Source organism: Labeo rohita, chromosome 9 (assembly GCF_022985175.1).
Source record: "Labeo rohita strain BAU-BD-2019 chromosome 9, IGBB_LRoh.1.0, whole genome shotgun sequence".
In the NCBI taxonomy this organism is placed as follows: domain Eukaryota; kingdom Metazoa; phylum Chordata; class Actinopteri; order Cypriniformes; family Cyprinidae; genus Labeo; species Labeo rohita.
In genome coordinates this window covers 35,725,409-35,737,477 of record NC_066877.1, presented here as the reverse complement: position 1 = coordinate 35,737,477, position 12,069 = coordinate 35,725,409, and the positions used below count along the sequence as shown (strand labels likewise).

At 27.7% G+C, this 12,069-nt stretch overlaps 1 protein-coding gene across 4 annotated transcripts in view; it reads right to left on the bottom strand.

Moving 5' to 3' along the window:
- Window positions 1-12,069, bottom strand: part of frmpd4 (FERM and PDZ domain containing 4) — a 93,609-nt gene that overhangs the window by 50,562 nt on the left and 30,978 nt on the right. For 3 of the 4 annotated variants that reach the window (XM_051119378.1, XM_051119380.1, XM_051119379.1), the window contains exon 2: window positions 3,381-3,500. In XM_051119378.1, the coding sequence (XP_050975335.1) occupies window positions 3,381-3,500 (120 nt within the window). Of the gene's footprint in view, window positions 1-524; window positions 635-3,380; window positions 3,501-12,069 lie in introns of those variants that run through there. The other variant, XM_051119381.1, reaches the window with a different exon arrangement.

Genomic DNA, 12,069 nt, shown 5'->3' with positions numbered 1-12,069 from the left:
TTTACAAAAGCATATTTATTCGCTCCCATATTAGTTTTCCATGAGCTTGATTTGTTATTTTGCATGTAATATTTTTATTAAGACTTTTATCCAATACTTTTGCAGCCACTGTATAATTTTTGGATATAAAAAAAAAAAAAAAAAAAAGAAAAGAAAAACAGCATTGCATTGTATAATCACAGTATAACTGTAGTAAATATATCATAGTAAATAATACATCACTAGTATTCATTTGCACCAGGCATTATATGCGCAAAGAATCTTCTTAAAATCGACCGTTGTGCAGCTAAACTCTCAGATTCATCCACGCAAGCGCCTTTAATAGTGCGCCACCCTAAGACATTCACCGCACCCGTCCGGCCGCCCCGTTCAACGCTTCCTGGAAGCATCACATGCCGCAGTTAACAAACACAAACCTGCCATATATCCCATGAATATTTCAAAACCTGTAACTTTTTATATAGTTCAAGTGAACATCAAGAAAATCCTTCCATAAGGACGTGAAAGCATAAATTATTACACACCAGAGTATGAAGCTGCATCTCAGCCAAGGAAGCAGACAGACCCGACGGGAAGCTCCTGCTCACAATATCCCGCATCCGATGTGCATGTGCCCAACGCTGTGTTCGATTCTTACATAAGTCGCCCCGGTCGTAGACCCTCATGTGTGACAAACCCCGCCTTCTGTTGACGAGGCGGCTAATTAGAAATCAACAAAAATAAGCTGCTTTCACAGCATGAATGGCAACACGAGGAACAGAGGAACATGTAATGCATACTGGCGTACATACAGGACAAAGCCAAGAGTACAAAATGATCATATAATAATATAGTATAGATATAAATGTTATAAATAATAACTAACCTCTGGATGCTCCAGTCACTCCAATACAAAACCAAAATATTTAAATTCAATAAAATTTTCTTTGACTTCCACACTAAACAAATCTCATCATGAAAATTATAGCATTGCCTATGGGTAATATTTCGACAAAAGATAGAAAATGTAAAATTAATAATTAAATAAATAAATAAATAAAAAGTAAATAAATAATTAAAAAAAAAAAAAATATAAAATGGTGTTGCTATTGTTAACTAAAACTAAAGCTAAATCTATTAAAAATTTTCAGGTAATTAAATAAATATTACATAAAAAAATAAATAAATAATTAGGAATGTTGCCTTGGAAGTACTAAAATTAAAACTGAAATAAAATGAATGAAAGCTATATATAAATATCAAATAATAGTTAATAAAAATGACAAAAGTACATAAAATTACTAAAACACTGCAATTTAAAGTCACATTTGATAACAGTAATGTGTCATCTAATTTAAACTAACAATGAGAAACACATTACAGAAAATTGCTAATATTAGTAAATAATGTATTACTAAATTAGTAAATGTTGAAATTAAAATGAACTAAAACTAATTCTAAAACTAATCAAAAAAAAAAAAATCAGTAAATTAAAAACTAATATTAGATGAAAAACAGTCATTAGGAATGTTGTCTTGAAAGTAAAAAACTTAAAATTAAAATAAACTGAAAAACTGAAAATAAAATAAAGCTATACATGAACTAAAAAAAAAAAAATTATATAAATGATCTAAACAAAAAAAATTTTTTTAAACAACTATTTAAAAAAATGTTAGTAAATTAAATAAATATTAGATGAAAAAAAAGAAAATTATGAATGTTGCCTTGAAAGTACTAAAATTACTAAAATTGAAACAATAAAATAAATGAAAGCCATACATAAATATACAAAATAATGACAAAACCAAATAATAAAATTACTAAAACTTAAACCAAAATAAACTGAAAATATAAAAATAAAAGCCAATTTAAAATATAATAAACACTATAATAGTATATAAATAATACTAAAAAAACATTGCAATTTAAGGTCATATTTGTTAACATTAGTTAATTCATCAGCTAACTCAAACTAAATCTAAAACTACAAAAAAAAAGTTTCAGTAAATTAAATAAATATGAAATAAATCAAAAGTTATATATAAATAGTAAAAATACATAATTAATAAAAGAAATAATTAATAAAAAGCTATTTCACAATGCATTAATTAATGTTAACATTTTAAAAATGTATTACTAAATTAGTAAATGATGAAATTAAAGTGAAGATTAATAAATAGTATTAATTACACATATATACATACATACAGACACATACATGCATATACATATATAAAAGTTAAAGAAATATAATTAATAAAATAAAATAATTAAAAAGAATTATTAAAAAAAAAAAAAAAAAAAAAAGACAAAAGCACATAATAAAATTACTAAAAATTGAAACCAAAATAAAAACTGAAAATATACCAAAAAAGCCAATTTAAAATATAGTAAACACTATAATACATAGATGACATTTTTTTTCCACAATGCATTAATTAATGGTAACATTTAAAAAATGTATTACTAAATTTTGAAATTAAAATGAACTATGATTAATAAATATATAAATAACTTAGTTCACCATTGCATTTTCATCTACTTCATCTTAGTCGTTATCGTAAAGTATTTCCCAAAAATTATCTATTAAATAAAAATAATAATAACAATATTAATAAATTAAAAATAAACTAATAATCTAAATATATACTTAATTACAATGTGAAAGTTCACATTAAATACTACATGTGTTGTTTTAACCCTGTACCACTGACCAAATAAATAAATAAATAAACACATAAATATATATACACATGCACACATACATACATACATACATGCTGTGAACTGTTTTGTTTGTAAAAACACAGTGACTTCTGAATGACCGTCAGTGGAGAAGACACACTTTTTGATGTAGTTGCATCATCAACCAGCAGGGGTTAAACCAGTTCACACTAACCTGTCAAACCCTGGCCTAAACAATGACCAAAGACGTCCGTCTAGCACATGTCAACACAAACCAGCAAAATCAATACTTGCATCACCTAAAATAGTATTTTTAGACACGGATGCATTATGCTCACATTCCCCCAGACAGAAACAGCCAAACGAAGCAGCCGTGGACTCACATGTTGCTGTTAGTCCCCTCAGATCTCATTTATCTGGCGTCAGTATAGCAGAAAGAAAAAGGCGGCATTAGTATCTTTTAGCGGTTCGTCACTTCAGAAGGCTGACGCGCGTTTCTGCATGCAAATGTGCTGCGCGGAGCTTCGCTCGAGTCTTAAGCAGATCAAAGGCACCGTCGCTGTCGAACTCGCACGGAGTCACCGTGTGCAGTGCGGCGAGGAGGACGGAATCAGTATTCGGGACGCGCGGACGGAGGGAACGCGGCGGGTTACGCCAGGAAGCGTCGACAGTCAAACATCTGCATCGGGAGGAAGGCTGAATGCAAACGCACTTACTTGACGTAGCAGTCGCGGGCCTCTCTAGAGGACGACATCTCCCAGCCATTGGAGGGGCCCTGTGCGGACGGCCAACTCCCGGTGGCCGGCGGTGGACAGCAGGAGGACTTGGTCCTGTGACTGCAAGAGAAGACAGAGACACTATAAGGAGGAGAAACCATAGCACTTCATACAACATAGACCGCCTCAAAGCAGCTTCACAGAAAAATAACAGTGAGAATGGGGTAGAATTCATCAATTATGAAGAGAATGAACAATATTGTTAATTTTCAGATCAATTCAGTTCAGTGTTAATTCAATTCAATTCAGTTTAATCACAATGTTGATGTTTCAAAATTTAAATCAAATATGAAGCAAATTTCATTCGGTTATGAAGCAGCTCTATAGAACACAATATGTTGTCATTTTTCAGCTTAATTCAATTCAAAAGTTCATTCAATTCAGTTCAATAAGTGTCAATGTTGCAAAATCCAAACAACTGTGTCATTATTCAGCTTGGTTCATTTAAAGCTGATTCAATTCACTTCACTAACAGTGTCGGATGCAAAATTCCATTATGAAAAATTCGATTCAATTCCGTTTTAAAGCAGCTTTACTGAAGACAATATTGTCATTATTTATATATGTCATTAATTCAGTTTAAAAGTTATTTCAATTCAGTTCAATAAGTGTCAATGTTGCAAATTTCAAACATGAAACTAATTCACAAGTGTTTCATTCAGCTCAGTTCAGTTCAAAGTTGATTTAATTCACTTCACTAAGTGTCGGATGCAAAATCAATCAATTATGGAAAAACAATTCAATTCAATTCAGTTTTAAAGCAGCTCTAGTGAAGACAATATTGTCATTACTCGGCTTAATTCAGTTCAAAAGTTGATTTAATTCAGTTCAATGAGTGTCAATGTTGCAAAATTCAATTATGAAACAAAATCAATAAAGCAGCTCTACAGAAAATGTCATTATTCAGCTTAATTCAATTCAAAAGTTATTTTAATTCAGTTCAGTAAGTGTCTATGTTGCAAATTTCAAACAGTTATGAAGCTAATTCACAAGTGTTTCATTCAGCTCAGTTCAAAGTTGATTCAATTCACTTCACTAACAGTGTCGGATGCAAAATTAATCAATTATGAAAAAAAAATTCAATTCAGTTTTAAAGCAGCTCTAGTGAAGATAATATTGTCATTACTTAGCTTATTCAGTTTAAAAGTTGATTCAATTCAGTTTAGTAAGTGTCAATGTTGCAAAATTCAATTATGAAACAAATTCAATAAAGCAGCTCTACAGAAAATGTCATTATTCAGCTTAATTCAATTCAAAAGTTAATTCAATTCAGTTCAATAACAGTGTTGATGTTACAAAATTCAATCAAATACGAAACAAATTTCATTCGGCAATAAAGCAGCTCTACAGAACACAATATGTCGTCATTACTCAGCTTAATTCAGTTCAAAAGTTGATTTAATTCAGTTCAATGAGTGTCAATGTTGCAAAATTCAATTCAGTTCAGTTTTAAAGCAGTTCTACTGATGACTATTGTTGGATGTAAAATTTGTCAGTTATGAAAAATTCAATTCAGTTTTAAAGCAGCTTTACTGAAGACAATATTATTATTATTCAGCTTAATTCAGTTTAAAAGTTGATTTAATTCAGTTCAACACGTGTCAGTGCTGCAAAATGCAAACAATTATGAAAATAATTCAAAACAGTGCTATTATTCAACTCAGTTCAGTTTTAAAAAAGTGAATCCAGTTCAGTTCAATAAGTGTCAATGTTGCAAAATCCAAACAATTATTAAAAAAAAAAAAAAAAAAAAAAAAAAAAAAAAATTCAAGTCATTATTCAGCTCAGTTCAAAGTTGATTCAATTCACTTTGTTATACTAACAACGTCAGATATAAAATTTGCCAATCATGAAAAATTCAACTCAATTTAAAAAGCAGTTCTAGTGAAGACAATATTGTTATTATTTAGCTTAATTCAGTTCAAAAGTTACTTAAATTCAGTTCAATAAGCAATGTTGCAAAATCCAAACAATTATTAAACTAATTTACAACAGTTTCATTATTCAGGTCAGTTTAGTTCAAAGTTGATTCAATTCACTTCACTAACAGTGTCAGATGCAAAATTCATCAATAATGAAACAAATTCAATTCAGTTCAGTTTTAAAGCAGTTCTTCTGAAGACAATATTGCCATTATGTAGCTTAAATCAATTCAAAAGTTGATTCAGTTTACCTCACTAACAGTGTTGGATGCAAAATTCATCAATTATGAAATCTTCAAGTCAGTTTTAAGGCAGCTTTTTTTGTCATTATTCAGCTTAATTCATTTCAAAAGTTAATTCAATTCAGTTCAGTAAGTGTCAACGTCGCAAAATTCAATTATGAAACTAATTCACAATTTTCATTATTCAGCTCAGTTCAAAGTTTATTCAATTTACTTCACTAACAGTGTCGAGTGCAAAATTTGTCAATTATGAAAAATTTTATTCAATTTAGTTTTAAAGCAGCTCTACTTGTCAATGTTGCAAATGTAATCAATTACGAAACAATTTCAATTTCAGCCCTACAGAAGCCAATAATTCAGCTTAATTGATTCAATTTAGTTCAAAAAGTGTTGATGTTGCAAAATGTAATCAATCGTGAAAATAATTCACAAGTGTCATAATTCAGCTCAAATCAGTTCAAAAGTTGATTCAGTTCAGTTTAACACCGGTATCAATGTTGCAAAATTCAATTATGAAAAATTCACTATAGTGTCATTATTCAGCTCACTTCAGTTCAATGTTAATTCAGTTCAGCTCAATAAAAGTCTGTTGAAAAATTCAATTATGAAACAAATTCAGTTTAGCTCCACAGAAAACAACGTCATTATTCATCTTAATTTGTACAAAAGACAATTCAGTTTAGTTCAGTAATAGTGCTGATATTGCAAAGTTCAATTATAAAACAATTAATCAATTTCATCAATTTCAGCTCTACAGAAGACAATATTGTTATTATTCAGCTCAATTTAGTTCAGTGTTGCTTCAATTCAGTTCAGTGTCCGCTGCGAAGTTCAATGATGAAACAAATTCAACTCAATTTCAAAGCAGCTCTACTGAAAACAAGCATCATTATTCAGCTTAAATAATTGCAATTGATGCAATTCATCAATTATGAAATTAATTTACCATATTGTCATTACCAGTGTTGATTCAATTCAGTTCAATAATGTTGCAAAATTAGGAAATTAATACACAGTAGTGTCATTATTCAGCTCAGTTCAGTGTTCAATTCAGTTGATTTAAAAGTGTCTGTGTTCAATTATACAACATATTCAATTCAGTTTTAAAGCAGCGCTAAAGGAAATTGTCATTATTCAGCTCAATTCAGTTCAAAAACAGTGTCAATGTTGTAAAGTTCATCAATTAAGAAACAAATTCAATTTCAGCTTTACTTTTTTTTTTTTATCCTGAATGTGAAACTATATAATAGCACATGGAGTTTTTAGCCACAGACTTTCTCCTCTCTAAAGCTGCAGAATATCAAGCGCTAACAGCCTGGACTTCATTTGTGACAGTGATTTAATTACATTTATTACGTAATGCAATCATCCAAGCCTCAAGATTGTCATGCTTCAGTCTTGTACGCTAAGAGCCATGAAATTTATCTAATGCTGAACTGCTGGCAGATTCCTTAGAAAGCTGCTTGATCAAAGCCGTGGCACACTGAGCTTCACATCATATAACAGATCAGTGAATGTACACATGACTCACTGTATTAGTGTGGAGCTCAAGGGCAAAATTTACACTAAAGCGCAGCAAAGACAGTCACACAATCCAAACACCCACCTGAAGTCAACTAGAAATATAGATGATTATACAGTGAAGCAAAACAGCTCCTTACAATTAAAGCACTGGCCTTGTGTTTTAAAATTCAAATAAAAAAAATTATATAGAGAATTTTTATTCAACTGATACAATAGATTTATTTAATAGTTTTTTTATTTAATTTAATTTTATATATACACAAAACGACTTACTAATTAAATAAGTTAAATGATTATTAATTAATTATTAATTATATAAATCGAAGAAAGCAAATAATAGCACTGAATATCGTCAAAAAGCTGGAAAATATCAACAATTTTTTTCTCAGAGATGTTATATCACCCAGACCTACTTCTGAAAGAAAATAAAACCTGAAAGCAATTCTTTTTAAAATTGATTTTATATAATCATGTCAGAGAAAAACAGCAGGATGCAGACAGGAATATGATCTTAAATGAGCTGCAGTCTGTCAGAGAAGAAACCAAGTAACTGAATTACAGTAATAAAATTCAAAGACTTAAAATGCCATCAAAGACATCTTCCTCAACTGATACGTGCATTTAAAAGGAGACAAAAAATAAAAAATAAAAAAAAAAGGTGGGTGCCTGAAGCTTCTCACAGAATGAACAATAAAATGCACTTTTCTGACTCAAGATTCTTTGCATTGATAATTTAAACATATATATTATATATATAATATTTTTTGTAAACAAGTGAATTAAAAAATCAATTTTAAAAAGTTCATATTAAAAATATATATTAATAAATTAATAAAATATATTGCAAAAAACATCTTATTTTAAATAAATAAATATATAAAAATAAATATTTTTTGCTATATATGTTATTAATTTATTAACATATATATTTTTAATATGAACTTTTAAATATTTTAAATAAATATAAATATTTTTGTAAACAAGTTATTTAAATATTTTAAATAAATATAAAATAATATAATATAATACAAATAAAAAAAATAATAATATAATAATACAATTCATCCTATATTAAATATAATAATATAAAAATAAAAATAATATAATATTGAATAAAATTAATATGCAATATATTTTAATATAATTTCCTAAATTCTATAAAAAATTGAATGTAATTTACAGAAGACACCCACTAAAATGTCATTCAGTGTAACAATCTTGTCAGGCATATTTACAACAAAAATGAATTTATGACATATTAAAAGACTAATTACTTTCACCCCAAATACTAATTAGTTGTAATTCTACATTTTGTAAATTTGCCACTATCCTAGGTTTTGCCCATTTGTCAGTAAGATTTATTTACTAATTTAAAACACATTAAAATGTAATATGCTCCCTTAGTCTTTTATATATTTTAATATGTACAAGTCAAAATAATGTTGTTGGAATTTTTACATAAATATTATTACACTGAATGACAATGTAACAATATTTCAACTAAATTTTTACATTTTATTCTCCAAAACCTTAAAAGGAGACACTTACATTTAATGTGCTTTCTATAGACATAAAATCACTTTTGTAAATTTCTTTTGATGTGGTCATTTTAACATCTTTGACCCATATATCATAAAATAAAAAAATAAAGTTTGATTTTGTATACAATTCCTTGTAGATTACAGACGCATCTCTCCTAACAATAAATAAATAAAATAAAATAAATTTTGCACAGAACTTCATTTTAAATTGTTGCCCGTGGCAACGTCTCATTTATGCACAGAATTATTCTGAAAGCAAAATTATTCAGCAGCTAAAAAGCAGAGATGTCTAAATGTGGAATGGACTAAAATATTATGAAGATGAGAACATGACAGTCTTACTGGAGCTGAGAGTATTATCATCAGTTAAGCCAAAAATCTTACCGTTCAGATGCATAAACCTTTTACTAAACAACCATAACAAAGTAAAATAAATAAATGAGCATGCAAGGCTTGGGTTTTTGTATATTGGAGAAGTTTTAAATGTAAATCCTACAGGTGCAGATTCTGTATTTCACAGTCTGACCTGAACACCGGCAGTTCCTGTGAAGCCTATTTTTAGGACCATTAAAATCCTTCCTCTGTGACTTAATTCTCATGACAATTAAGCAAATTTTCCTACCAAATTCTCATTAGAAAGCGGACCTTTTTTTTCCTATTTTTTTTTATTTTTTTTTAGTCATTTTTATTAGTGATTTTTCTGTCACTATAGTCAGTAATTTAGTCAGCTTCTTTAGTCATTTAATTTATTTAAAGTCATTTTTATTCGTTTTTTATTTTTTATATGTCCGTGGTTTTTACATTTTAAATTTTAGTTTATTTAGTTTTAGTAATTTAGTTGTTTTTGTCATTTTTTTTTTTTTTTATATCTATATAGTATATCTATATAGTTTTTACATTTTAGTTTTAGTGTCTGTAAAGTTTAGTTTAGTTAATTTTAGTTTTAGTAAATTTGTTTTTTTAATTTTTTTTTTTTTTTAAAGATGTCATTTTTGTGGTTTTATTTATACTTTTTTATTAGCTTTTAATTCGTTTTTTACTCATTTTCATTTCATTTTTCATTTCTTCAGTTGTGTAGTTTTAGTTTTTTAGCCATTTATTAGTTTTTGATTTTTTGTATTTTTTATGTCTGGTTTTTTAAGTTTTAGTTTATTTATCTTTAGCAGTTTTCTTGTTTGTTATTTTTCTTGTTGTTTTAGATGTCTATATAGTTTTTACATTTTAGTTTTAGTATGAGTATTGTGCAATATTTAGTACAATATTGTGTTGTGTTTTGAATTTTTTGTTAGTTTTTTTTCCTAATACGTCATTTTTTATTTTAATATAGTCAGTAATTTAGTTGTGTTTCTTCAGTTTTTTTCTTTTTAATGTCTATAGTTTTTACATTTTAGTTTTAGTAACTGCGCCATTTTGATTTTTTGTTAGTTTGTTTGTTAGTTAAGTGTAAGTTTAGTTTATTTACTTTTAGTTTTAGCAATTTTGTTGTATTTTGTCATTTAAAAATGTCAGTATAATTAATTTTTGTTTTATTTCTGTTGTGTTTAAATTTTTTGTTATTTCTACTTTTTTATTAGTTTTTATTAGTGTTTTTTTAATAGATTCAGTAGTTTAGTTGTGTTTCTTCAGTTATTTACTATTTTTATGTAGTTTTTAAATCATTTTTATCAGTTTTATTTTTTTGTCTGTTTTTCATTTTTTTTTTTTAGTTTATTTAGCTTTAGTAATTTTCTTTGTCATTTTTATAGTTTTTTTTTTAATATATGGTCTTTATTGTTTTTACATTTCAGTTTTAGTTTAGTTTATTTACTTTTAGTTTTAGTAATTTTGTTGTGTTTTTGTCATTTAAAAAAAAAATGTCAGTGTAATATTTTTTACAATTTTTATTTCTACTATTTATTAGTTTTTAATTAATTAATTTATTTATTTTTGTAGTTAATTATTCGTTTTTTAGAACACTGGCAGTCCTATTATTACATCTATAGTAAAGCCTATTTTTAGGACTACTGAAATCCTTCTGTGACTTTATTCTCATGACATTTAAACACATTGTCCAACCAAATTCTCATTACAAAGCTGTTTTTTTTTTGTTTTTTTTTTATATATATAAATGGCCTCTCTCTCATAAAAAGCTACTGTATGAATTTAGAAGATTTGGAATATTATAAACAAGTTGTTTTAATAGCTATTATACGTTTATGAACTAAATAAAGTTTGTCAAGACAAACTTTGTTGCCTTGAGAAAGCCTCACCAGATTCATTCATTCATTTTTATGTGAACTATCCCTTTAACTGCTCAAAAACCACTTTTAAACATATCAGTGGACTTTATGCAATACTTTGCTTACATGCAAACACTCTGTAGACATGATAAAACAGAAGGAAGCATGTGTTACAGATAATAAAGCAGATGAAAAGCCTTCATTAAGCAACTCTATCTTCATCATAAGAAACAAAATGATTCACTCACAATGTCAAACTCCAGGTCTTCAGTACAGAATGACAGACTATCAAAACACTCATCCATTTTCTCCAGCAGCAGCTTCATTAACTCGTTTTTCTCTCCAATGTCTCTTTAACTCCGTTTCATGATGGGGATTTTCGGGAGTAACCGAACCGGACGGAGAAACACAAGCCACACAGAGAGCCATCAATAAATGATAAACGCACCACACAGCCAAGAGCATCGCACACTAGTGAGGGAACATCAGCTGCACAATTCATGAAGAGCACTAAACAGAGCAAGTGTTCAAATACCGTGGATTATTCATGGTAAAAGACGGAGTATGTTACAGCAAACTGTATATAAGTCTGAATCATCTGGTATCCTATGAGGAGAAAATGGCATTGTGATCAAAAATAATAAAAACGAGTGCCTCAACTAGTGATTTATCTATGGCCTACACTGTTTCTCTCACACTACAGAGATGAACAAGACTGCTTTATATTATTTGTGAAAGTGACAAAAACGCAATGTGAAAACATTTGAGAGAATAAAAGAGGAACACATGGACATTTTACAGCAGCATCTAATCATAATTCAGACCATCTGCATTATGGTTAATATTGTCAACTAAAACTAAAACTATTATATATATATATATATATATATAAAACCTTGAAAAAACTAAATCTAAATAAAACTTACTTTATTTATACTATTTTTTCTGTAATTAAAATAAATACATAAAAATCAAGCTGAAATAAACTAAAATATATAAATACAAAATTAAAAAAAATAATAATTAAAATAAAAAAAGTTAAATAAAAAAATTACACACACACATATATACACACACATATATATACATATATATATATATATATATATATATATATATATATATATATATATATATATATATATATATATATATATAAATATATATAAATAAAAAGTCCA